Genomic DNA, 27,888 nt, shown 5'->3' on the forward strand with positions numbered 1-27,888 from the left:
ATATTAAAATCATGTTTTATTGATGCACATGTTTTATCATAGAAATATTACAATTTACATACAAAATACAAAATATTATACTTAATGGTGTATGTTTATTCTTTTAAATAATTTTCACAACAGTATTGCATTGTGTAAAAAATTAGGTTTGGATAATATTTTCACTCTTTATGTTAAGTTTAATTTTTTTCAGACAGATAGTCAGGGCTGTCCATCTTTGGTGGGCTGGCCTGTAATGTTAGCACGATTTGCGCGAGAGGTTGGCCAGTGCTTTGGTGTGGATGGGCTTATAGAGGAGAGTGAAGCTGGAGGGGCTGAGAAGGCCGTTGCCCTGTGCGTCGACATTTCCCATCAACACGTAGTTCTGGCCTGAACAAGAGAAAAAAATGTGTAAAAATATATTAAATACCAGCTCACCCATATCAGAGGAGCTGAGTGGGTTAAATTAAGGACAAATATAATTTGAAAATGTATAAACTGTAGCAATTCAATCAGCGAGTGATACTAAAATACTCTTTTCATTGTTATACTCTATAATAGTCATTATTTATTACAATAACTACTTCCAAAAAGAACCAAACAAAGACCCAATTGCATCCCATATTCCATTTGTAATCAGATAGTTTTATTTCCTACATTGACAGATTTTTATGATAGGGATATATTGGTTAAATAAAGAATTATATCATCTGCATACAATGACTGTTTGTGCTCTTTGTAGTAATACATTAGAAAAAGAGGGGAAACGGACTGATCTGAGTTTATATTTTTTGTGTATTTGCAAGAACTGATGCATTTTTTTAAATATTATTTTTATGCATCAGAGGGTAAATTGCAGGATCAATGCAAAGTAGCTGTGTACTGTCTGTAGCAAAGTTTCCTGATTTAGCATTTGATTTCAACTTTCACTACCTGACAGTTGATGCTATGGGTAAATTTCAGTCACTACAAATGTTACGTGTGTGACATGCAGAGAAAGTCTGTAAATACAGCTAGTTCCACTGTACCTTTGAGTAGCCCAGGGCATCTCTTGCAGGTGGAGGTCAATGTGACCGACATGATCGGCCCTGATTTCGTGATGTTCAGTTGTCCTGCCTTATAGGTCTTGATTACGTATACCTCAACTGTCGCTGAGCCCCTCGGACCAGTGGTCACAGATGTAACCTTACCCGTAATCACTGAAAGACAGATAAGTATAAAAGAGAAAAATAAGAAAGAATGCCAAGAAAGAGAAAGTAGTTGAATGGTATTTAGTTTACAAATTATACACCAATTATTGCCAAACTAAATAATTCTAAACAGTTAAATATTCAAGTTATGCTTATGTTTTCTGCAGACTCGAGGGGCAGCTGATATCGCTTACCAAAGTTATGAGGGCAGAAGCTGGATTGGAGAGTTCCTGTCCTCTTACAGGCTTGTATACACAGTGGGTTCAGTGGTAAAGCTGAAGAAAACACACACACACACACACACACACACACACACACACACACGACAACAAACACAAACACATGATAAGCACATTAACTTGCTTCTCGATACGGGTGTGCACATGTTCAGTACATGAAAGCAAAGTGCAGATTGTTAACTTAGAAATCAATTACTTCCACTTACGTTTCTTGCTCATAAAAGGCTTCTTCGTCACTGTCTTGCTAACTCCAGGTTTAGGTGTCACCTTAGGCTTAATCTTGGGTTTGACTGTTGGTTTAACTCCACTCTTGGAGGTTGGCTTTACTGGTTTGACACCAGGTTTTAAGGTGGGCTTGGTCTTCAGTGTGGGCTTGCGTGTGGGTTTAGGCTTGAAGAATGGTTTGAGCGTTGGCTTAATAATCTTAGGTTTGGGTGTAGGTTTAGTTCCAGGTTTAGGCGCAGGCTTTTTCACAGGTGCTTTAGGTGTGGGTTTAGCTGGTTTGGGTTTAGCCGTGGGCTTGACTGCAGGCTTGACGATAGGTTTGCGTGGTGGAGGTTTCTGCGGTATCTTCCCCAGTGGCTTTTTGGTCGGTTTTGGGGTGGGTTTAGGCTGGAGGCCAGGCCTAGGTTTGGGGGTTGGTTTGGTGGGTTTGCTTGGCTTCACGACTGTTCTTTGTGGCGTTGAGGTCGTTTCAGGTCGAAAGATGAAGTCTCCCCCGACGGTGGGCGTCCGAGACCCTCGAGGCACACTGGAGTAGTGGGCCATGAAGCCATCTGACGTTACGCTGAGGTCGGAGATGAACTGGACAAGGAGCTCGTTCCCATTTGTCACTATTGTTCTATGTAAAGGAAAGGGAAAATAGACAGAAAAAAGGTGTGAAGGAGGAGGATTAGCAAAGGGGAAAGACACGTGGAAATGCAAAGAACCGTTAGTGTTTGGCCTCTTTTGCCACCCATTCCTGATCAGTAATCTCACCCTGGTGACCTATCTCCGCAGAATTTACCGATCCGCCGCGAGTTATCCCTCTCTCCCCCGTTGAACAATGCCACATAATCGTAGCGACAGTACATGTCAGCCTCCAAGTCCAGCTTCACAAACTTCACCTCGATCACCTGGGGAAGAGGTGGCAATGAACACACAAAACATGCCAGAACAAACTATGAAATTTATGACGAGGAATGAATGATTTGAGCTGGTACATGTTTATTCCTGACTGGTTTTCATGAATCCAGCACAGTGCCGTACAGTAGGTAATAGTGGTGGAGGAGGAGGAGAAGGGCCAGACTTCTGGAATACAGAAGGGCATTTACTCTCTCCCTCACTCGCGCTTCCTTCCCTCTTTCCTTACGTTCAATCTCTTGGTACACATGAACACACCTTCAGGCACTCAATGAAGTCTTTCATTTGACCTTCGTCATAAGGCCGCTGTCACACACTCGCACACACACACGTACAGATCAGGGACCTGAGGTTGAACATTTCCTTGTGATGGGCCCCTACACTTCTATTTTAATTTCTCCTTCTCCTGCATCAACTAACCTTATTCAACACACCTGGAAAATCTAAAATCTATAATGTTAACATTGTGGATATTTTTCTATCTGTCTGAGTATAAAACCATTTTACTATACATTTCTTACCCTTTTCCAATGAGCCTGTACAGTGCTTTCTATTAACCACATTTAAGCCTTTTGTCCCTTCACAACAGTCAAAAAAAATTCTATTCCAAGCTAGCAAGCTAGAAAAAACTAGCTAGCTAACCTAGCAACATATTCATTTTAGACGTTTCCTCAGCTTTTGTGTCGACCTGCTGTTAAGTTTGTATTTCATTCGAAGTGGAATAGTAACTAGCCATTATCCACTATCATTAGCACTGATTCCCGCTATAACTTTTCACCAAAATTTCACACCAATTTCAGAATTCCATGCCAATTTCAGAAACATGAATAAGATTCAAATGACTTCTTTCTGGTGAGTAACATTTTAACTAAGTACACAATTAAAAACAAACACCAATGGTTCATAGACTGCAAAAATGAATTGAAATTTTAGTTTGACTTCAACACGTCTGTTGATGAATAACAAAATCATTACATTTATAATGATATTCTGAGATGTCACTGCCTGTGTCTTTAAAAGGGGACCTTTTAGGTACACAACTAGTAAGAAATACAAAGTGCTATAGCTCACATTGCTTGGTTCTACAGAGATGTGCCAGGAGCAGCTGATGCCTGCTGGGTAATTAGAGTTGGGCCAGTTGGGCGTCTTGACAGAGCCCTGTGATTTGGTCAGACGTCCTCCACAGAACTGATTCTCTATGGGAATAGAAGAATAGAAAAAAAATAGGAAATGCTAATGCACCTCTTTCAAATAAGAGAAGGATGTTTTTTGCCTGTGGTACTGTATTTGAGGCAAAAAGAAACATACATGCTTTTTAGGGGGATGCTGATAAGCTTTCATATATCTGACAGATAGTAGTGATTTGTTTATTCCAGAGATGATTGTGTTACCCTTTTTCAAAGACAATAAAAATATGTAAGAACATCGGCCAATACAACCACATCACTACACAAAACTGCATAGCTTTATCTTCAGTAGTTCATCGTGTCCTGTGTGTTTCTGTGGGATTACATGTTCACACCTTCCACATGTGGCTTCCCTGCGCTAAAGGAAGCGAGAAAGCCTCTTCCTCCAGTAGCATCGTCTGACACCATGTCTAACATCATGGTGTTGGAGGTGGAGATGAGGGCTCCAGGCCGGAACGTCCCACAGAAACGACCCAGCTTCTGTACCAAGCGGGTGTGACCATTGTAGACGTCCAGGTAGTCGTACCGACAGGTGGGGTCAGCCTCCATGTCGAAGAGGCGGAAAGACAGCATGACCACGTGGCCCTCTGGGACCTGGAGGGGGCGACACGTGATGCTTTGAGGAAGGATTGCTCGAAAAAGCCTCATGTGACCACAGATTATGAAAAGGACTAAGAGTCAGTATTCAAAATGTCAAATGTTTTCATCAAAACAAACATTGATATACCCTCCCAGATTGCATTTTAAGTGTTAGATTTTTGTAAAGATAGTTTAAAGATGTACTAAACTCACGAAGCAGCAGAACTTAAGTTTAAATTCTAATCAATATCTCAAAGTTTCTAAATATGACAGACCAATTTTTTGGGGGGAACATGTATAAAGTGATGCACAAAACATTTTTTAGATTATTAAATGTGGTGTAATGGCGCAGTCTTAAAATACATGGATGGAGTCATGACTTTAAAAAAGGCTGCCTTTACAGTTTTTGTTTGTGTTAAATAATTTTAGATCCAATGTTTGAATGAATCTGTTCATTTATCAGTCAGATTATAAACGAAACCAAATAAAGCTTGTAAAAAGCATTAAAAGAGGATAGTTTAGTTGGTGTCCTGCTTGTGATGTTGGTGATGATCATCGGCTTAATTAGTTAAAGTAACAACAGGTGCTTATCATTAGGTCCTCTATGCAGGCAGTGAGAGGGCTCTGCCAAGTTGTGAGAGAAGCAGTAAAACTGTTCTGCAGTGAATGACTTTCTTTTAAAGTTGAGCACTCATAAGTGTATGTGTGCCCCAAAGATAAAATGTGATTGTCTGCAGTTAACAAAGGAATCTTAAATTAAGGTTTTCTTTGTTATCCAGTACTCTTTATGAGCTTTGTATTAGTCTAGCTCACCCTGTGTTTACATGAGCAGATGGTATGTTCCAGATCAAGCTGAGAAGGAATAAGGACAGTCACTTTATCTATAGTGGAAGAGTTGTAGGCAGCCTGCTGTGAGGCTGTAGGCTTTAATCTTTGTTTGTTTTATGCTTGTTCGTCCAAATCTAAAGCTACTCAAGGGGAAAATTGGTTTTAAGTCAAATAGAACTCAACACCAGTTCACATTTTAGTCCACATTTCTGTACATTCAAAAGTTGGCATTAAATGTTGGAACCTGAGAATTAAAACTGGAACTCAACACAGCCCACACAAGTCTCACAAGCTGTTATCAATTAATACATAAATGGAAAAAGAGCACCTTGAAGCAACACTATAATTTCTGAAAGACCAAATAGGACGTTCAATTTGAGAAGTTCAACTCAAAAAAATGCAACCTTGCTCAATTCAATAAACTCAAAGCTTTTGTCGTTATAGCCTCACTTGGCCTGTCATGACCAGTTGCTAATGGTGGCTAATGTTAGCATGAGTAACTTAGCTGCTGCTTGTGTAACTAACGTTACCTAATTAGTTTGCTGACTTTATGAATGTTTTCTTCTTGTGATTATCCTTAATTGTACACTGACGCAGGTGTTTTCACTTATTTTGGCTGATTGGTTGAAGGTGACCAGAGTTATTATTAATTATAATAACAAACACCACACTAATAGGATGCTAAAGGTGTAATTTGTCTGCCCTAGCTGATGTAACAAAGCTAACGGGGGAGTCAGGGAGATGCCAATCAAGCACTGTCTGTTCACACCTGAGAGGAGGTCTAATCAGCCAATATCAATCACCTGTGTAGTTTTACCATGTGTTGGAAATTTAAAAAGATATTTGAGTGGCAACTTTTAGGAAACTTACATTTTTTTAAGACACTGACATTTACAACATTTTGGGGGGCACTTCATAAAGTGCTTTTTTTATGTAAAATGAGCCCAGATTAAAATGCATACAGTATTCAGCACCTAAATAAAAAGCATACTTTTATCAGTGCATTTATACTGTATGTAACAGCACTGTTTGTTTCTATGTTAAAGACAGAAATGGAAATTAAATGAGTTAATGTATGATTAGGATATTGGCCTAAACTGGTAAATATTATATAATTATTTAAATTTGAAATCTTGGCGGCAATGCTTGCCCCTCAATTTTTTTGGGGGGCATTCCGAGATTTGTTGGGGCATTTTTGTCCTTTGTTCCCCTTAATTTCCTACGCTTATTGTGAATGAATTGGATTTTATTTTTGATGCACACCCTGGTCAGATGACAATATCAGCCACTCTGTTGAGTGTGTGTCCAATGTAATGGTGTAGTGGTTACAAAAATGACTCACAGTGATGTACCAGGTGCATTTACTGTTGGGTTTGTAGTGACTGGGGAATCCTTCACTGGCCACGATGCCTGTGTCTGTGACCAGGTGGCCTCCACAGTGGAAGATCGGCCTAAAAAGAGTAATACACAACCACCATCGACTGCTTTTAACTTGCTGCACTGGAAGAAAACACAGCTTTACTGAGAGTAGTAAGGCAGAGCGCATGCACACACTTTTACATCCACGCTGAAAACCACAGTGGCACAGTCTGTCTCTGTTCCCCGAGTCCGGGGAGGTTCCCAATGAACTCTCGATCCTGGTTTGTTTTTTTCTTTAAAAGTTGGTCAAACCAAGCCAGGAAGACTGTCAATATACAGTATATGTGCTGTGAGATTTCGCCACACACTGGCTGTGCCACAAGAAAGTTGTCAGTAACACGTATTTACTTTTAGCAGGCAGGCACTTTCAACAGCCCGCTCACATGGAGTTTGGTGACACAAACTCAGATAAACAGATCAAAGCAGGGCAAGCCTTAACTTTTAATTTAGCAGCAGACTTGTTAATTTAAATGTTGGTTGCTCTGGCATCTTGTTAGTTTGAGTCTTTAAAATGGGCTGCATTTTATCATCAAACTTGACTTTGTGTGCTTGTTTCTTGGAGAAACAAAAGTTCAAAATTTGTCATCTTTTACATTTCTGTGAGCATCAACCCATTTAGTGGCCCTTTTTCTTTTCTGTCATGCTCTTCAAGCATGCGTTGTTTCTGCTGCGGTACTATAAGGCCGCATTTGGTCAGAAAAACCCAGTGGCAGTGGAGTCCCTCCCTTCTGACCCTCTGGAGCTGAAGAGCCCACAGGCATTTTGTTTGTGTTCAATTTACACCCTGTATATGTGTGTGTGGAAGTAGCTATAGCAGTGCACACGGCAGGTTTAACAAGCATCTTTAAAAATGAAATTCAACATTTACAGAGTCAAAACTATGGATTTAGAGGCTGAAAGTCAGAATTTATTTCCAGCTTTGACAAAAACATCAGACGTGAGGGCAAGCTACTGTACATCTTCCCAGTTAAATCACTACATCAATTACAGCATGCTATCATTTTGTGTGTTTACGGGATGCCAACCACATCTTCCACTGCAACCTTCTATTTCTACTGCGCTTTCTGTAATCATAATACTGCAACCAGAGGAAAACACACACACACACACACACACACACACACACACACAGTAGTTAATCTAGACAGATGTGGGCTTGAAAACGGCATGCCACATGTGCACACGCAGGATGTAGGCAAGAAAACAGATGCACAAGAGGGACATTGATAGCCATGGAGTTGCCACACACACTTACATGTGGAATATCTCAAATCTCTCAGTTTACCTGGTGAAGTTGTTGTGACTCTGAGCGTCAGTCCATCCCAGCGTCAGAATGACAAGAAAGCACACAGTCCACACCCTGTCCTCCATCCTGCTGTCCTCAGAGGTTAGGAAAAGACGAGAGGAGAAGAAGAGGAAGGAGGGAGAATCAAGAGTAGAGGCGTGGAGAGACGCAAGGTTCAAAAGGGGGAGTGGGGGGAGGATGAGGAGGGAAGTGGAAGTGACGGGTGAGGAGGTGTGTTATGAGAAGAAGAAAGGAAAAGGTTAATGAAATGTAATATTGAGAGGACAGAAGGCTGTTTGATACAGGGAAAACATGAATTACACTGACTCATGGCCAAAAGCAATGTATGTACAGTTCAGAGTACAGTGTGCCTGTTATGTTCCAGCTCTGTGTTGTTGTTTAACAGGTAGGGTCATGGAATATATGGAAAATGTATGTTTCTGCAGGTGTGTGCTAATGGACTGTGTGTGTGTGTGTGTGTGTGTGTGTGTGTGTGTGTGTGTGTGTGTGTGTGTGTGTGTATATGTATGTATGTATGTGTGTATGTATGTGTGTATGTATGTGTAATGACCTATTTACTGCGCCACCAGCTAGCAGCAAGGCTTAAGGCATAATTTTAGTCTGCCAGTTGGTTGGACAGAAATATCTCAACAACCACTGGATGGTTTGTTATAAAAATTTGCACAGACGTTCATGTTCGCCAGAGGATGAATCCTAATGACTTTGTAAATTATTTTAAATTCCCAAAAATGTAAAACAAATGTGTGGCCGGGTTGCCTCAGTGGGTAGAGCAGGCGCACATATATTTAGAGGTTTATGCCTCGACGCAGAGGTCCAGGGTTCGACTCCGACCTGTGATGATTTCCTGCATGTCTTCCCCCTCTCTCTCCCCTTTCTCACCTAGCTGTCCTGTCCATTAAAGGCGGAAAAGCCCCAAAAAAATAATCTTTAAAAAAGAAAACAAATGTAAAACAAATGAAACAAATTCACATTTAAAATTATTAATGTAATGTAGCAATGTCATTAATGCCATGGCAAATTATTTTTGAGGTCATTACAAGTTTGCAACATTGTCCTAATGTATCACACCCTGTAGTTTTTCTCTTTATTTTTACAGTATGATTTCGAGGTGTTGTTGCTTGTTGTACGTTCTTCGTCCCCAGATTTTTGTGCTGTCAATTAAAAAAATCCATTTTTAGTTTGTCCAGTACTGTGCAGATATGTAGTCATAAACCAAAGACATTCCGATTAGTGTCAGCTGTGCTTTGTGTTTAGTGCTAATTAAATCTTTCAGCTTAAAGCATAGCCTTAGTACAGCTTGTACTGCTGCAAGCATGGCTGCAGACTACCTGGGCACACACGCACAATTTACTTTACAAGTGAAGGTTATTATGTGGATTAAATTCTTTTCCACAGAATTCAGTGGTGGAAAGTAAGTAGTAAAAAAGTGTAAATGCAGGAAAGAATGAAAAATGCAGTAGGTTTAACCAAAACAGAACATAGATAGATATGAATAATAGAGCCATTAAAATATTATCAACAGGCATTTGTTGCAATTTTATCACACAAGTTACTCCAAATATTCGTGACACCACAGTATTGCTTTTACTTATCTACTGGAAAAGGCTGCTTAATGCAATCATGTGTGATAAAACCTAAAAAAAAAATATTTAAATATGCTAAATTCTACAGCAAAATGTATTTGGTTTTGCTTCCACCTACTCATTTGTAGCTAGTTTATCAGCTCTCACACAGTGACCCACATACATAACAATCATTGTCGTCATTGTTATAACGATAAAGTGCAATGGAGTCAACTTTGCCGATTTGTGTTTGTCTAAACGAGGGCATGCCTTTGTCTTTTTTAAGCTGCGGTGACCACTCTGGGTAGAAACCGCAGCTGAATAGAAGCAGACTGTGGTTTGTTCAGGAAAGCAGCTGCCCTGATCCGCTCTCTGCTTCCAGTTCATTCGGGACACTTCTGCGTATCCAGCGAAACACCCACTGACAAAAATAGACTGCAAAGAGATGTAATCATAAAACTAACTGCAGAAGAAGGAAAAAAGCAAGTCAGACTTCACATTCAAATGATTAAAGTCATTTTTATTGTATTTTGTTGTACAAAGAATTTCACAAAAATATTTAGAAACTGACACCATAAAGCAAAAGATATCACATGACCAGAACAGTGCCACAGAGGAATAGTGAAAGGGACAGAGCATAAAAGATAGTAAACACTTTTAGACTTTTTAGAGGTCCACTTTGTTTAAATCCACTTACCACAGAGGCAAACACAAGAGCTCTCCCTCCGCTGAAGGTGCTAGCGGTTTGGGAACTACTGTCCGCGATTTCTGAGAATCATTTCTCCGAGAAGCATTGTCCATTTTTGTTTCACTGTGGGGAACCCACACCGATGCACAAACTAATACCCGGCCAAGGAGAAACCTTGTAAGTCCATGTTAGTCTCCTGGCGATTGCCACGTTGCCCCACGATTAACTGTACAACCCTCAAGTCACGAGAATCACCATCTTTGTTTAAAAGACTGTGAACTGATTGTTTTTTCTTTCATAGCAGACAAGATTTTAATCCTGGATGTTCGCATTTTTCACTTTTTACAGTAGACCGTAGACAGTAGACACTCTTTGGGGAATTTATCCTCTTTGTTTGCAGTGGATGCAAGTATAAAAATATATAACATTGTTTACAAAATAACATGGTTCTAACTGTACATTTTGTCTATAGGGTGAAAGATTTTTTTTTTTTTTTTAAATCGGGGCAAACCTTTTACATAAAAAAACTAAACAAAACAAAAATGTAGTAATTGAGAGAAACAGGATCGAGTTGGGAGCAGGATCCCAGACAACATTCCACAAGGAGAAAAGTCCCACATAAGCTCCCTTCTTTTCCTCGTAAGCTGAACCCTGAACAGTAGGGGACACTTGAAGGAGCACACTGTGGTGAAGAAACATCCGTCTTTAGGTAAAGGCGCCTTTTTGTAACACATTCACCTTAGTCCTCTCTGATTATCTTACAACTTCAATAAATATGCCGAGAACTACAAGAACAAGGAAAGTGAAGTACTAATTCCTTCTCTAAAACAGAGTGTGCATGTCCTGTGGTTTCCAAGGCATTTAATACGCAGCCATACATCATGCCTGGCGTGCTGTCATCAAAGTCAGACTTCGTGAAGTGTCCCGTCCCAACATTGAAGTTGTCTTGATAAATATGCATCTTTTTAATGTTCCATTTTAACAACTTTAAACCCTGTGTAATGTTTTTTGACACAGGACGTCCTGGAAGGTGTACATGTTGTGCATATCAGCGTAGAAATGTTCTTTATCTTTGGCCGACTACTTAGTGGGTCATGTGAGACTTCTCGTTCACATCTTCTGAGGCCGCTCTCGGCTCTGCTGCTGTCATGTCATGGTTGCTGTCTTGTGGTTTGGTTCTTTTCTCTTCTGCTTCGTCGTCATCATCATCATCCTCTGGTTGAGCTTCATCCATGGCTGTCTCTGTCAGATTTTTATCGTCCTTTCTGGCGCCCTCCTCCTGAGCTTTCAGCACACTGCACAGCTCAATGTCGTGGATCTCCACATCGAACGGAGCGGTGGGAGGCACGGAGGGGGGAGACTTGCAGCCCGCACAGCCCTGAAAGAAACCAGAGACAGAACACACGTGACTTCCTTTATCCTGTGTGTTGCTACTTTATTTATCTAAACCGTAATTCATTTTGGAAACATTCACAGTTTTGGGTTGAGTTGCAGTGTACTTACAGAGATGTTGATGGCTTGGGGCAGGCGTCCCGTGCGGATCCAGGGGTGCACCTGGCTCAGCTCCCTCTTCTGGTCCTCGGTGAAGCGTGGCTGGTGTTTCTGCATGCTCCTCAAGGCCTCGCGGTCTTCTCGCAGCAAAGTCTCCATGTCTCTGTTGTACAGGCACGGGGAAAACGTGTCACTGAAGGTCCCACATTGAGGCTGCTCAGTCGCAACAAGTGTGAAACTGAACTAAATAAGCTGCTATGTTGTCTGGTCACATTTTGCCCAGTGTCGTACCTGACAGGCAGCTGATAGGTCATCATGACTTTGTCGTCAGTGTTGGCCATTAGCAGCCAGATGGGGTCCTGCAGGACACACTTGATAAACTGCTCCTCCCCACCATCCCCTCCAGCACTACTGCTGCCCCCTGCTGGCTGTTTGCGGGAACGATCGTTCTCTGATGAGTCGATACTGCCAAAGTATTTGCTGGTGTGGCTGCCCTGGCTGCTGCCTGAATGGACAAGGAAGTGACATTTGAGAATGATTTGTGAGAAGACTCGTCAAGTATTAAAAGTGGAATTTTGTTTGCAGTATATGCTCAAACCCCCAAATGTATAGCCTCACATTTAACTAAATGTTATATAGATGCAGTCAACTCAAAATCTTACATTAAGAGGAAAGTAACATAAGAATATTTTTTGTTTCATTTTCTATAAATGAAATGCTTGAAATACAAGAATGTTTTTTTTTTTTTTTAAAAGATTTCTCTCAGGGAAAATGCCCTTTGACATCTATTATCTGGGAAGGACTCTGTGTAAAGGAGGCAGCGTCACTGTCTGGGTGACCCATAACTCTTTGAAAACGGAAAATTGGGTTTTGATTTAAAATCTCTGTGATGGTAAAATTTAGAATACTTACTCATGCCGCTGGTGCCAGAGGAGCTGCAACCATTGGAGCCAGAGCCGGAGCCGGAACCGGAGCCAGAGCCGGAACCGGAACCAGAGGACCTCGTGCCAGAGGACCCCGACCCAGAGGCGGCTGAGCCGGTGCCTGAGCGGGAGTCTTCCTGCAGCAACATATCCAGCAGGTCGCTGGAGGTGGACATGGCATCATTGTTGGACTCATTAGCTTCACCCTAAAGAGGGGAATGAAACAAAGACACATTTTAAATGACATGTAATGGTTTTCAAAGCTCAACATCCTGTCCTGAACGTCTGTACTTACGTTCTCATTCTCCTTGGAGGTATCATCAGAGCTCCTCTGATTGCCTGAGCTCTGTCCCACAGCCGCATTGCCCTGCACAGAAGGCGTGGCTTGCTGTGATGCTGCCAGGGCCGTGGCCACCTCTAAGCGTTTGCTTGGTGATTCCTCCAGCTGCAACAGGTTGAGAGGTGAGGAGCATCGGGACTGGAAGAGGGGGGACTCTGCACCCTCACGGTCAGCAGGTGTCTGGCTGTAGGACTGGGGGGTGCTGCTACGAGACGGGGTGCAGGTGGCCGGAATGGGTACAGTGTTAGAAATAACAGTGGGGACAGCTGCTGGGGTGACAGTGTATCCTTCTGTGAAGTTAGGATTGTAGAAGTGTCCGGGGGTGGGGCCTGGCTGAGGGATGGCTGCTCCCATCTGGGGGAACATGTAGTTGGGCAGAACCAGGGCCATCATTGGAGGTACCATCTGGGTTGGTGGGAAACGGGATGGATCTGGGACGGGTAAGGGCTGTGCGAGTGGTGGGTAAACTGGGTAGATCGGAAGCATACCCGGAGCGAAAGGGGCGGCGGGAATGCTGGCCTGGGAGCCTACAGACGGCCAGGAGGAGGAGTTTGTTGGGGGTCTGATAGGCATGTTGAGGGACATGGGAGCTGTGCTGGTTCTGGGGTCACACCGGTTCCCGCTCCGGTTCAGAGAGCTGTGCTGGTCAGATGACTCCTGCTGCTTGAGTCTCTTACCGCCGCGACCACGTCTGTGACTGGTGCTGCTTCCCGCGGCTGGGTAATCCCGAGAACAACGCACTCCTGGGAAAGAGGAGACACTGAATTAAGCAAAATGTTTGCAATTTTAGCTATCGCAGTTATTGTGTACACATGACAGTCTGCATGTGTGTGTGTGTTCAACTGGTGGGAGCAGTGTGCCCCTACCTCGTGACAGAGGGTTGGCAGCTGGGGTCTGACAGCGCAGAGTCGAAGATACCGTCTGATCGAAAACATGCAGTTTGCTTAGGTCCTTGAAGCGGTCAAGGAATGCCTGCTCCTCCTGCTGGGTGTGGGTGGACAGCACCTCCTTTGTGAGACCCATCCGGCCCCCTCCTCCTACACTTCCACTTCTCCGGCTCTCCCTCTCTGGCTGAGTGGCTTGAAGGGGAGGAGGCGGGGGAGGGAGAGGAGAAAAGGTGACAGCTGCGGGAGGTGTCAGACCGCTGGTGGGAGGAGTTGGTGTAGTTGTAGGAGGAGCAAGAGTGGGAGTTGTTGGGGCCTCCTCCATGATGATGTCTGTGATGGATATAGAAAAAAGCATGGAGGGGAGTTAAAGCAGTGAAGTAAGACTGTAACTTTTGAATGACGAAATGGCACATTCATTTTCTGACAAATGAAAAGTTAAAATACATAAAATGCACTCAATTCAATTCACTCATGGATTTTGTTGCTCCAGTCTTATTTGGTCTAGTATGACCAGTAGCTTATGATGGCTAATGATGTAGATATACAGTATTGTGTTAGTTCACTGTACACAGTATCACAGTAAAAGACAGAAAGAAAGACAGTAGAAACTGTAGAACACATATTTGAGTAGAGCGAAAGAGAAGACTGCGAAGCAAAAGAGGCGACTGCCAGAAATAGAAGAGAAAATTTCCAAAATGAACCAAGATGAGAAACCTAAAGATGAGAAGGCATGAATCAGATTAGCTGCATTCTGCAGTTTTATCGTGCGGCTACAGGTTTCTGCAACATAAAGAATTATCTTGCAGAAACCTATAAGACTGACAGTTTCTTTGCAAAACAAGCAAGCATGGCAAAATAAGAAAACAGACTGGTCAACGTAAAAAGTAGGGCTCCAAAGAAAAAGAGAGGATCTTAAATTCAAGCCTAATTTATGTTGAAGTCTTTTAAATTCATTTCAAAGAAACAACCTGCTGAGGGTTCAGAGAGTGTGAGTGTTGAGGATTCCCACCTGACTCAGGAGGCTTCTTGTCTCCCACATGCACGATGGTGCTGCTGAAGCTACACTGCGACGTGACTGAGGCTACACTCTCTGCCTTTGTGGCCATGGTCAGGGGAGGGAGAGAAGGTGGTTCACTTACAAGGTTAACTGAACCACCTGCAGAGAAAACAAGTCCAACAAGTTGCTGTAAATGATCGTATACCGTCCAGACAATGGATAAGAGATATTTGTAAGTCAAACTTAGCTATTTACTACATAATGAACCAAATCTGTTCTAGTTAATTATCAAAACGTACCTGTGTTGTTGCTGGCTTCCTGCTGTTTGTCGTCATCAGACGCGGAGGAGGTAGTGTAGGAGCCACACTTCCTTTTAACCGTGTTAGGAACGTTACAGCTATCCAAGTACCTGCGTAGAGTCAGAGCATTGTTGGATGAGTAAATTAATAACCCCCCCGCCACAAAAAAAAAAAAAAAGAAATAAGATAGAATCAGCTTTAGGCTTGCACACACACCTTATGATGCTGTCCAGACAGTTGATCTGCTGGTAGGAGTAGCCAGTCGGGGGCTCCTTCGGTACAAGTGGTGCAGGGATCAAAGCTTTGGGTGGTATTGTCATGTCAGCTATAAAACCTCTGACTGGGTCACTGCTGAATGCTCTGACGCTTGCTGTGCCTGGATGCAGAAAAGAGAGGAACACGAAATTAAAACAACAACAACAACATGCCTCATATTCCTCATTTATTCCTTACTCGTCTGTTACAGACATCTTCCGACATGTTTAATACCTGGCCCTTTTAAGTTCAACAATCATCCATTGCTGTTTGACTGTCCCACCATATAACAATACTATACTATACTGTACTATGTAACTGTCCTTTTATTTTACCTGTGGTGGTGATTTTTCTGGGCGGTAGTCGGTTACGGGACTCGATGAAAACCTGCTGCCCATTAGTCTTGACCATGTGGACATTTTTGCAGATCTGCTGGAACGTCATCTGGAAAAATAACGGCATCGGACTCGTTTAATAGACATGGCATGACATGGCTATGAATTACATATATTATTTTAATATACCGTATTTCAGAGGATAACCACTTCTTGTTTTCCTCTGCTATGTTTATCTACAAGTCCTACAATATCTCAGTTATACAGTATGTTGAGATTTCCTACATGACAGGCTCAAATGTAGCTAGACCTAAAACCACTGGTTGCTCAGACTCACAGGTTTGTGCAAAGGGGCTGCGGCAGCAGCTTTGTTCATGGCGGGGCCGTTGCTGTCGCTGGACGAGGCGGCACTAAGGTGCTGTTGGTGTGAATGGCGGGAGCCCCGTGAGCCACTGGACCCGAGTGAGCTGTAGCCCTTCGAGCTGCCGCTGTGCACCGGCTGCACCAGGAGCCGGTGGATCTGCTCGCTCAGCTGCACGACGTCAGGCGTGGTGGTCCGAGTGTCGCAGCCCTGCGGTGTCGTGAACACGTCTTCATTCAGAGGGCTCCTAGAGACGGGAATAACGTTAGAGCACCACTTGAGAGGACAGTGCATACCACTCAAGCTTTAAATTAAAGGACCGCTACCCGAACTGAAACTGCACATGTACTCAGGCTTTGGAAGAGCTTAGGATTAACTTTTTACAAATACTCTGATTTCTACTGAGAGGGAAAAGAGACTCACATAACAGATTCCCTCTCATTTGTTATAATTGCAAACATTTTATAATCAATGCTCTGGCAGCATTTGTTTTTGAACGACCAAAACGACTAGTTATCTTACGTTCTGACTTTGTGGCGCCCTACGATGAATGCCACCTTCCGGCTCCAGGGGTTGACAAAGGAAGACCAGCTGGTGTCGATGGTCACATATTCCCCGCTGCGGGCACACATCCTAAAGGGCGAAGAGTCGAACGGCTGCCCTGCAAACTGAAAGACTGAGGAGAGACAACAGACATATAAATTATAAGAAACTTGAGATGGAATAAAGAAATGCATATGGAAGACATGGGTCATGACCTTTTATATAAAAATCCTATAATTTCTATAGGAGTTCTGACTCTATAGTACAACAAAATGTAAATACATGATAAAGGCAAAAATAAAGAAAAAATAAATGATTCCTGTAGAAATCAAGACAGGAAAAAAAGCCCATTCCCCAGTATATGACACATTTGGGCAGCAGTTACAGAGTCCAGTGCTAAATATACTCACTTTTCTCATGTATTGCCACCATCATAGGCCTGTCTTCAGGGTGGATGTAGAGCAGGGTGGGGGTTCCCACCAAGTCCTGAGGCAGGTAGCCCAACAGTGGCACTGCCCTGCAAACACAATATATACTGTATATATGTATATTTACAGTATGTTTGTAACTGTCCTAGAACAGCAAACAGTTTACAACTAAATATTCATTCATGAATAGAAGAGTTTGTGTTTTCACTTGGACATGTTTGATTATTATGGAAACAAATAATGGCCTTAAAGATTTGAAGTAACTGACCTCTCATCAACTTCCTGGAAGAGGCAACTGGGAGTGTGACTGGTGGTGAAGATCCTCTTGTCTGCAGGGATACGAGGAGCTGAGAGGCACAGAGGACACAGATACAACAGATTAAAAGCATGTTTTGAGGACAGACTGACTAATAAGTTTAAATAGATATGACAAACGTTGATTTTCAATTTTAAAAGGCATCCAATCATTCAGTGTCTATGATATAATCCAGTTTCAAGTGTATGTTCGACTAGTTTTAAATTATACAATGGGAAATGATGAGTCAAGTTCATAAGCATGTGGAGAGCTGCTCTAGTCCTATCCTATCTTGATACTTAAATAGGTCAAATCAGATTTTTTTTTAGTCAAAACATAAAAAGATCAATTATCAGAAACCTCCAGTAGTTTAGATGCCTGACTACTGCTCAATTTAAGACAAGAAGTAGCTTTGTGGCTCCACTTTCTTATAACTCACTGATTGAACCATCTTATTTGTGGTCATGTGGTTAATTTACAACAAAAGGGATAGTCCATTAACGTGACTTGAATTAAATTAGACAGGAGATAGGAGTTAATTCCATCTTTGCTATCTCTGTCGCTCACATGAATACAGCATGCAGCTGTGCAACATGCAGTAAAATGGCAAATACCCTCGTATCCGGAGTGGACCCTCTCTGAGATGAGCAGGCAGCAGGGCTGTGGCTCAGCATCATCTGAGTCTCTGATGGTGAGCTGGTAGGGCGTGAGGCGAAAGGGGTAGTAGCGCAACTCGCCGCCCTGCGCCCGGTCGGCACTGATTCGACAGAACATGGACTTCTCCTGAGTGCAATCGACTGAAGGAGAAGCTGAGAGGAAAGAGAGTTGGAGAAAGTGTCAGATATCTGTCAGCTATCACATGCCCTTGAGATTCCACTGCCTATGAAAAACCTTCTACAATACCATCTCCCCTTTTTCTAACCCTTTCCCAATTTCACTCTGCCTACTCACCAAACCCGATGCAGGAGGCCCAGTTTGGCAGGCGGCAGGGTGCTGTGCCGCTGTAGAAAGTGCTGACGTCCTGCGGGGCCAAAAGCTCAGAAAACATGGCCCCCTGGAGACGCTCTGGCTTACAGCGCAGCAGGGACGAGCCCTGGGGTGATACGTAAACGACCTTCCCTGACAAGAATGACACGGCCATGGAGAAAGTGTCCTAAAGGGAAAACAAAAAATAAACCTTTGTATTGCATGTTTGCATCTTATTTGTCTAACACAAGCAAGTCAAGTGGATTGGATCTCTAAATATAAATCAAAGTTGCAAGCCCTCGCACCTTCCCGTTAGTCTGGGATGCTGGCGGGTAGCCGCTCAAAGCGGACATCCAGGAATTACTGCAGGAATAACTGTATAAACTTACAGTGTTTTTGAGGGTGTATTCTGATGTGATGTTGTCAAGCTCCTCAATTGTGAAGGCAGACAAGTCCAGACTACAGCCATGACACTCCTCTACGCTCCACTGATGATAGTACTCCTTGTTGGCTGGAATTGTTAAACATAAACCAGTCAGTGTTTGTATATAGGTACAAATACAATTACATAATGCAGAGAGCATAATATATACCGTACAACGAAAAGCCACGAAGGCACGAAAGCCTGAAGAGTTGTTCAAGATATTAAGAAGATACAAACAAAAACACCCTCTCACCTCTGACTTGTTTGACACACTGAAGTGCGTATTTTAGTGCATTTATAGTGCTGCCGTGGCCCTTGGCCTTGCGCTCCGTTGGTAGGCGGAGCTTCAGCTCCTTGATGGCCTTCATCAGCTCTTTCTGGGTCTGGACCCTCGCCGACTGGTTGCTGCTGCAGCCAGAGGTGGAGGGGGGGTCATGCTCCGAGCTGGTCGACAGCAGGCTGTAGGCCAGGGAGCTGCTGGGAGGTGAGAGACTCTGGGAGTTGGAGCTGGGAAAGAAGATTACGGTGGATGGTGAATGACAATTTGACACACAGATGAACAGATGCATATGCATGTATTGTTAGCATGCACAGTTGCATGTGTAGGACTGCCCAGAACAAGAAATAAATCTAATAATATAGTTATCTGTATGACGCTGCCTACACTAATAGAATGTGTTAGCAACTGATGCGAGGAGAGCCTTTTTGGTTTAAAAAACAGTTGCTTACTCTTTTGTATATGTGGATTTTTGTCTCCTAACTTCTCTTACCTCTTGTTGCTCTCTGTGGTTTCCAGCATGCCAGAGTCTTTGCCGTTTGAAGAGCTGTGGGAGCTGCGTATAGACTGGTGCCCACGTGACCCGTTGTCTCTCTCTATCCCGCCCTCGCTTTCCCTCTCACCAGAGTCGTTCCCACTGGAGAGTCCATCCATATCATCGGAGTTGGGCCCCCTTCGGTCTCGGGACAGACCTTCAGAGCCCACACTGGGAGACGCGCTGCCAATGGAGCCGCCTTCATTTCCACTTCCCTGCTCCTGAGTGGTGACATTGGCACTGGGCTGACCACTGCTGGTTTTCAGAGAGTTTAACCCTTCTGACTCTGCTTCCTGTTCACTGTCTTTGTCATCGGCCCTTGCCACTCGCCCCCGAGTGCTGCTGCTGGGCATTGATTTTGAGTTGTCATAACTCATACTAGAGTAGGATGAGGCTGGAACAGCTTTATTAAGATGTCAGCCAAGGTGAAAACAGGAATAACTTAAATTTAAGTGGGACTACTATTTATACACAGGTGAATCATGGTTATTGGCTGGTAGTTTAAAGAACTAAGGAGAGAAATTCATTGCTTCTCCAGCAAAAAAAGAAAGTGGATCAATTAAAGAGTTTTGTGCTGTGAGCCCTTCTTTGAAGGTTTTCAGAAAGTGCTGATTTTCAAATGGCAGTAAAAACCAAATATCGCAAATGACCAAAAAATTTGAAGGCTGCCTTTCCAAAAAGACAGCAATTATCTTGAGAAAAGGTTTCACTCAAAGTAATGCAAATAAGAGATGATTTTCTGTTTATGAAACAGCCTTGGCGCAAGTGCTCCAGAAGATGGGATGAGAGATTGTGGGTGAGAGTGAGAGCAAAAACAAACAAACACACTCTCTTCACTCTGTATGTGGTCCTCTTGTCTCTTCAGAGATGTGATGCTCTAGGTGCTACCTGAGAATACAGATAAAGAGAAAGATGGACAGAGAAAGAGAAGGAACAATATTATCTTACAAAATGCTTGTCATGGTCTTGCAAGTATCTCCCAAGGATTATAGCTACGAAAACACACAAAAATAATGCTTATCAGTTTATTGTGTTGGCTTCCAAGGAAGGTTCAAACATGGCCTTTACCCAAATTATCTATAATAATAGTCACCCCATTTTGAGCACAGAATGACAATAATCTCCTTGTCCTATGTGCATGCAGCAAGTACGTATGCATGTATCTAAATATAGAACAGGTGATCATCCGCTAATGCCGAAATGACATGGGCAATTTGACAGTCGTCATAGCTTAGTCAGTCCCCTTTTATCTAGAGGACGCAACAAAGCTCACCATCAGAGGGTTGTTAAAAAAATAAGGACTGCTTGTGAAAGGTATCTCAAAGTATTTATCAGGCCACCACCTACGCAAGTAAAAGTCTAGTGTTATTTATTTCTTGGGCAAGGGAGATGGCTTTTAATCCTTTAAGCCGCAAACAGAAGAAGACGCAAGCCAGTCCTCGGTCGTTAATTCTTTCAATTTTAGACACCTAGCTGCCCGGCAACCCCATTTACCTACTTCCCTGGACCAAAAGCATCACGGCACAGTGTGAATTTGTTCAGGACGTTACGCTCCTGCACTGACAGCCCAGAAATACTTAAGCTTCCTTTCCTGACGCACTAACCCAATACAGCTAAGTGGACAGGTTCACAGCGGTCACCACCAGCTGGAGATTGCTCATTAGATCTGACAAGAGGATAACAGGTGCCACAGCTAATGACAAATAACTAAAGCAAATGTAATAACTTGGACAACTGCAGATCTGAGTTCAACAATTTCATGTGATGCTGTTTTAATGCAACTATGCTGCCTCCAGCGTTTCGCCAAATGCTAATTAGTGTTTCATGGCTGGTCACTTTGGTCAGATAGATGATGCACATAACAAACAGTGACTGCTACAGTATAGCTGAACTGGGCATGGGGAGGCAATTATGATATAGAAATATGCAAGCAGGGCATTAGTGGGCGTCGAGGCAGGCTGGCATCCATGTATACTTCCACAGGTGATGGCAGTGCCACATGGCGGTGGGTGGAGGTACTGCTGGGAAACTTTGTTCAGTGTAATTGAAGGGTACATCCCCAAATTCAATGAATTTTCTGTGACGCTGCTGCATGCAGCATGCATTGGGTGACAAGCAGGGCAGACACAACATTAATGCTCAAATTACCACCTATAGGCCATTTAGTGCTTCCAGTTCACCTAACATGCATGTCTTTGGACTGTAAGAGGGAACCAGAGCACAAGGAAGAAACCCACACAGACATGGGGTGAGCATGCAAACTCCACACTGCCATGCCTGAACCAGCTAGGTCAGGTTTGAACCCATGACTGTGAGGTAACAATGCTAGCCACTGAGGCACTATACCACCTACTGGTCAAAGTATTCACAGGAAATGCACCCAGTAAGACCAATCTCTATTTATGCCAGATAGTGTCTATCTTAGTGTGAAAAAGAATATGCAGCATCACTCTGTTTCACAATTTTTGTATAGGATAAACCACTAACAGTCTAGAAAACAATTGCCAGTGTAGTCAATAATCAAAATAACTAAAAAAAATGCATTCACTTGAGCTGATTAGCAAAACAACAAACAAGATGCAGGAGACACCACTGAATCTAGAGAAGTCATATGGCATTATTACCAGTGAAACAGCGCTCCTCCACTTGACATTGGCTGGGCTCTGCTCCAACAGTCTGTCACAAATCTGCTCACTATGATGCTAATGCAAAAACAAGTGTTCATCTGATGTCTATCTGTACAGCTCCAAACGATCTCATACAGAGACAAGGAAGTGACTTATTCAGTACAATGACTGCAATTATTATAGTGTAATGATCAATGTGAAATCAACTGATCCAGTGCCAGGGTATTTGAATAAATAAGTAGTAATAGTAACTCAAAAAATGAGTATGGGGGTTAATGTTGTATTATATATTAGTATTATAGTGTAATATATAATATTATAGTGTTGTGACCTCTCCAGTAGCCTCTCTGCCAGCTCCACAAAAGGTATGCTGAACTGTATATTTTGTACTATTGTGCTTTAGTGGTTTAGTTGGGCACCGAGGCAAGCGTAGAGGAATTGAACGCTGACTGCGACTTCTCTGCTGGGCATCCTGCTAGCCAGTGTGCAGGCTGCGGACGGTGAAGCGGGTAGCCTCCGTGCCTACAACAGTTTTCAGCGGGATGTCAGGAGCTGTAGTGTCCTTTCACCGGGACTTAGCTGGATCCTGGAGCGCCGGTGTCATTCAACCGGGGGACTCTTTTTTCGTGTGTCGATCTGATGGCCAATTCTGCTTTATGATGAATCATCAAGTTCAAGGAGCTGATGGATAACATGTCACTGAAATTGTACTTCTTACAATTTCATGTGACAAATAAAAATGTATTGCTTGAAATTGACTTCTGCAATAACAAGCAATACGAATATAATAATTAGAGAAATGTACAATGAAAACAAACATTAGTTGCAGCACTAGTTGCAGTCAATGTTACTGAATGTGATATGCCTTGTATATATTGTATGTATTGTCTGTAAATACACACACACACACACACACACACACACACACACACACACAGATTGTACACACAATATCACAAAAACAAAAGATACGAGTAAGATGCAACTTGTACAAAACAAGTCACCTGAACTCAAAGATAACATGAGAGACCTCACCTCCCTACTGCAATGAACTCAAGGCTGCAGGACATAGATGCTGCAGGAAGGTGTGGCATAGCTCCGTGCATGATCATGTGTGATTTTCTCTAAGAGAACCCACCCCGTTTTGCTCCATCCCAACATGTTCATATTATTATTATTATTATTATTATTATATATATATATATATATATATATATATATATATATATATATATATATATATTATTTAAAAAAAAAGTAATACCGTTTCATTTCCTTGTCTGAACAACAACAGAAATGCAAACTGCTCGACATATCAATGTCTACTAGTGCACAACAGTGCATGCACAGCAGCTCAGCCCACTTTGCTTTTCTATCAACTGCACGTGTCCGCGGCTGTGCTTTCCCCCAGCCTTACCGGCTGCTGATTGGTCGGATCTCAGAACCAATGAGAGAGCGTGTACTGCATAGTGGGGGTGCCTACAACAGGGCTCCTGCTCATAGGCTCTGTCTGGTCTCAGCTCTGCTTTGAGGTTTGTCTTTTTGTATACAAGATGATGGGCAGATGCGGGTGAGGAAAAACCGCATGGCCACATGACTTCTTAAAGTAGTAAGAATTACATTACAATATAATAAGTTATTACATTATTATAAACAAAAATATACATCCATTACAAAACATATATACCGGTATATATAGTTGTACTTCCTTTAGATAAAATAGCATACTTTCTACAACATTTACATAATTGATTGAATTTTAAACAATTTAATTTAAAGCTCACCTAAAGTCACTCAAACCAGGAACCTAAGTGAAAATCTTTCACCAAGTGGCACATAACTTGCCGAATGCAAGAGTTGACTTGAAATGAAGTGATAGTCTGTAAGAGCTGGTTGTGGTGTGGTTACAAAGGCCAGTGTGAGTACACATCCAAGCTGCACAGCTTTAAACATAATCCAAGTTGTTAAAACCTACGCATGTTACAATAACCTAGTTGGAAGATTATGAATGCACAGTAAAGTGGTTCAGCAACAGTGGCTCAAAGGGGAAGATCGAAACATATCCAATTATTTGTACTTAATGGATTTCTGCATTTTTGGTGCAACATTTTGCTGATTTTTTTCTAACTTACATGTTGGCTTTTCATGCAAAATGTTTGCCAACTTCCTCTGCACCACTTTACCAAGCTCTTGTAACAAGAATGAAGCTTACTCTGTCATTTACTGAGACAGTGGTTCAATAATGTTGATAACTGTGGTATAACACACAAAAGACAATTAAATCAGCCTCAATCCACAATCCAGATTTAGTCAACATTAGTATCATTGGTCTACATCACATATCAAATTTCTAGTGTTAACAACAAGATCCACTAAACCAGCTTTTCTATAAGTGGCAAATAGAAAAACAATAAAGAACGCCATCTGGTTAGCCCACCAGCAAACATTTCATATTTTGTCCATATAACTTTGTTGAGTAACCCGTGTACATCTGTAGACAACAAATATGTTTTTGAAACTCAAATGAGAGACAGTTTAAAAGTAACCACTAGTCCTAGGATTAACAATTTTAAATTGCAAAGCAACCCTCATTAATAAGAACAATGGAAACCGTACCACCTCTGGTATGTTTAAGACAGTCCTGCTACCTAACTATTTTCCCCAAATCGGGAGGGAGAACGCTGTGTGACTTTTTTGTGGCCAGTGAAGTTACAAACAATGCTCTATTTTAGCAAAAACAGGAGACACATTGTGTTGCTACTTTTCTGCTTCACCCATTGGAGTCCAAACTGAGTACCGCTGGTGAATCACTCATTCTCATCTTAAAGTGTCACAGTGATGGAAACTATAAGCTGGTTACTTGTCCTGTCTTAAGTGATGAGTCAGTCCCCACCATATGTGTGATCATCTAGTTTAAATGCGGATTGCAGGTGGAAAGTAACAAAATACATTTACTCACGTTACTGTATTGAGTTGTTTTGTTATGTATTTTGTATTTTTTTCAAGTAGTTTTTAAAATCGGTAATTTAAAATGTACTTGATTAAGTTTTGAGTGAAGTATTGTATTTCACTACATTACAAATCCCATCCGTTACTGTAGGAGATTGAGAACGAGATGGAGGTGGATTCAGGCGAGCGACGACGGTTCAGAGACCATTTCAGTAGAAACGCTAGCTAAAACATCCAATTCTGCTGGCCAAAACGACGAAAACCCTTGGCCACATTTGAAAGACTGTTTTTCATTTAAATTGATTCAAGAGGGCCAATAGTATCATGCCTGCCAAAGGTGACTGAACTGGCAGCATTCAATAACTCCACATCTAATCTGCAGAAGCATGTTTTGGTAAGTCTTTGTGCATTGGTACTTCAAAAAAAGTTTTCATGACTAATAGCAAATTGCCAATTACAAACAACTTTCATGTAGACATATAATGGGACGGGGCCATTTTAATTTTTTTAGCAGCTGCCATGGAGTTAATTTTAAATTTAAGTTTATTTGACATGTTTTATCATTAGACATTAAGCGCCCAGCCTGCCATCAGAGTCAAAACACGTGATTTGGCCTTGATTTGCATTATGACTGTTTATGTTTGCGAAGAAAAGAAGGATGGCCCTCAGAACTAACAATGTATGGTACTTTCACTTTCAATTGATTGTTTGAAAACGTTTATGGGATGTTCTGTACTAGACATTTATAAGGGTCTTACATGTCATATGTGACATGTTTTAGGTTGTTATTGAATTTGTATAGATTTTTCTTTAAGTAAAAACAAAATAGTTTTGGATTTACAGTATGACCCTTGTCCTATTTTCACTGAATGGGAGAGATATTATTTTGGTCATTTATGGAGTCAAACACTTGATTTGGCCTTGCTGAACTGTTGTTTATATTTGTGAAGAAAAGGATGGCCTTCAGAACCAACAATGTATGGCACTTTCACTTTCAATTGATTGTTTGAAAACGTTTTATGGGATGGTCTGAACTAAAATTGCACATTATACATTTCTAAGGGTCTTAAATGTCATGTGTGACATGTGTTATGTTGTTATTACATGTGTATACATTTGTATAAATGTTTATACATTTGTATAGATTTTTGGATTTGGATTTATGACCCCTTGTCCTATTTTCACTACATGGGAGAGGACCCCCCCCTCCCCGTTTTATAGTTTTGTTTTTTTAATGTAACTACGTAACTTTTACTTAAAGTACTTATTACTTTTACTTGAGTAATTTTTCAGATAGGTAATTTCACTTGTACTTGAGTAATATTTCATCAAAGTATTGGTACTTTTACTTGAGTACAATATTTTTGTACTTTTTCCACCTCTGATGGTGCCCAACCACAACTCTCTCTGAGACTTATTAAAAACGTTAGGTGAAGCAAGGTTACTTTGAGCTTTCTTTTTTAATCTTCTTTTTTACAACCTTGTCTGGTACATGCCTTTATAAACTTTCTGGATGTTTATATGCAGCTGCTTTGCACACTCAGACCTGTGATGTCTGAAGAACCTGCAGCATTTAATCTCTGTGCTGATTCCCGTGCATCTCTCAAGCTACCATGGTCTGGTATTGATGGCCTGTCTGTGGAACATTCACTGTAAAGCAGAAAATATGGCAAACCACACAGGGCGTCTACAATGCTGAAAAAGGGCTGCATGGATGCTCTATTCTTACAAATGCCACATGTTTTATATCACAGAGGATGCCAGCTTGTTACTTCATGGGTGCCACTCGCTAAGTGTGAAAATACATTGAAATTGGTCGACTGTGAACATAGTCTAGTATAGCTGATTTATAACTACACATTGTAAGCATGTTTTGCTAGTGTTGTGTGTGTGATTTTGATGTTTTGGTATAACCTACAGAGGAATGCTTAGATGCAGCCCGTGTAGGTGATGTGTAGCAGTGCGCAATGCAAACGCATGGGTTGATTACAACATGCATGCAATCTGCCTTAAGTAAATGATGTGCACATTAAGATAAGCTATCAAAATTACACAAAACTGTACAGTTTAAACTCATGTAACGTTAATTAAAACAAACTGTAAAAATGTGCTGTTGCTTCAATAGCTCAGTCAAAGTTGTGTGTAAAAAAATCACACCAATAATTAAACATAAATGTGAAGCGGTGTTGCACCCATGGATGAAATGAGGCTTGCCAAACTACTATTAATAGTGTAATAGTGTCACGTATGCACCGTTAATAACACAATGCATGTCTATCTAGCTAGCTAACGTTACGTTAACTTTACCCAAAATAATTAATGTTTCCGTGTCGTGACTCGTGATGGTGTCATTTACATGAAGCGACACCTAGAAGGTTAAACCAGAGCACAGTTTCACTGTAGATACATTGTGAGAAGTCTGAGTAGCTTTATCTAAATCTATGATATGAAGCCGTTAAATAAAGGGGTGTTTGCCGTTAGTACACTGGTAGCCGAAGTGACATCTAGCATAGCTACAAAGCAGCAGCGATTTACACACGACTAACGTTATTTACAACCCAAACACGAACAGCTTACCTTAGATATGCTTCAAAACGATCAACGAAAACAACAGCTTTGATATTCCATGATGAGGTGCTCGAAAGTCAAAAAGAAACCACAGAAATCATTGTAGCAACGACTGTCCTTGCTGTTCGGTCTGTATTTGCACTTCGTACTAGAACATTTTGCTCATACCCCCCAACAGTAGTTTACACGCAGAGACACACGTGAAAGTACATGGTCTAGCATGTACTATTGAATCAGCTACCGTGATTGGACAGCATGAGTCAATGTCCCCGCCTAAACCCGACCCAGC

General features: G+C 41.9%; 2 protein-coding genes across 4 annotated transcripts; both read right to left on the reverse strand.

Annotated features, from left to right (window-relative positions):
- Positions 1-8,045, reverse strand: LOC116048976 (procollagen C-endopeptidase enhancer 2-like). The gene is made up of 9 exons (XM_031298288.2): positions 7,829-8,045; positions 6,467-6,575; positions 4,053-4,311; positions 3,602-3,726; positions 2,387-2,523; positions 1,615-2,249; positions 1,364-1,444; positions 1,008-1,178; positions 1-369 (listed from the first exon to the last, which is right to left on the reverse strand). Exons 1-9 carry the CDS (start codon positions 7,912-7,914, stop codon positions 239-241), a joined length of 1,734 nt encoding a protein of 577 aa, XP_031154148.1. The 5' UTR covers positions 7,915-8,045; the 3' UTR covers positions 1-238.
- A 1,868-nt stretch (positions 8,046-9,913) lies between these two features.
- Positions 9,914-27,839, reverse strand: per1b (period circadian clock 1b). Of its 3 annotated transcripts, XM_031298286.2 has the most exons (21): positions 27,609-27,839; positions 19,414-20,343; positions 18,897-19,150; positions 18,609-18,730; positions 18,205-18,406; positions 17,868-18,062; positions 17,227-17,305; positions 16,941-17,047; positions 16,510-16,663; positions 15,964-16,234; positions 15,627-15,735; positions 15,253-15,412; positions 15,037-15,146; positions 14,750-14,896; positions 13,720-14,070; positions 12,809-13,596; positions 12,582-12,719; positions 12,503-12,551; positions 11,882-12,095; positions 11,603-11,753; positions 9,914-11,477 (listed from the first exon to the last, which is right to left on the reverse strand). In XM_031298286.2, exons 2-21 carry the CDS (start codon positions 19,830-19,832, stop codon positions 11,184-11,186), a joined length of 4,314 nt encoding a protein of 1,437 aa, XP_031154146.1. In that variant the 5' UTR covers positions 19,833-20,343; positions 27,609-27,839; the 3' UTR covers positions 9,914-11,183. The 3 variants fall into 3 exon arrangements, with proteins under 3 accessions (XP_031154146.1, XP_031154145.1, XP_031154147.1); XM_031298285.2 differs by having other exon boundaries at positions 12,503-12,719; XM_031298287.2 differs by lacking the exon at positions 14,750-14,896 and having other exon boundaries at positions 12,503-12,719.
- Between the last annotated feature and the right edge of the window lie 49 nt (positions 27,840-27,888).

This window comes from Sander lucioperca, chromosome 17, assembly GCF_008315115.2.
Source record: "Sander lucioperca isolate FBNREF2018 chromosome 17, SLUC_FBN_1.2, whole genome shotgun sequence".
In the NCBI taxonomy this organism is placed as follows: domain Eukaryota; kingdom Metazoa; phylum Chordata; class Actinopteri; order Perciformes; family Percidae; genus Sander; species Sander lucioperca.

Excerpts from the sequence above, each read along its gene's own strand:
- per1b (XM_031298285.2), bottom strand. The coding sequence starts at position 19,832 with ATGAGTTATGACAACTCAAAATCAATGCCCAGCAGCAGCACTCGGGGG. Across the intron at positions 18,731-18,896 it reads GTGTGTCAAACAAGTCAGAG|CCAACAAGGAGTACTATCAT; the intron begins GTGAGAGGGTGT and ends TAACAATTCCAG. Across the intron at positions 11,754-11,881 it reads ACCTATCAGCTGCCTGTCAG|AGACATGGAGACTTTGCTGC; the intron begins GTACGACACTGG and ends CCTGTACAACAG.
- LOC116048976 (XM_031298288.2), bottom strand. The coding sequence starts at position 7,914 with ATGGAGGACAGGGTGTGGACTGTGTGCTTTCTTGTCATTCTGACGCTG. Across the intron at positions 2,524-3,601 it reads TCTCTGTAGAACCAAGCAAT|GTGATCGAGGTGAAGTTTGT; the intron begins GTGAGCTATAGC and ends CCTCTTCCCCAG. Across the intron at positions 2,250-2,386 it reads TGCGGAGATAGGTCACCAGG|AACAATAGTGACAAATGGGA; the intron begins GTGAGATTACTG and ends TCCTTTACATAG.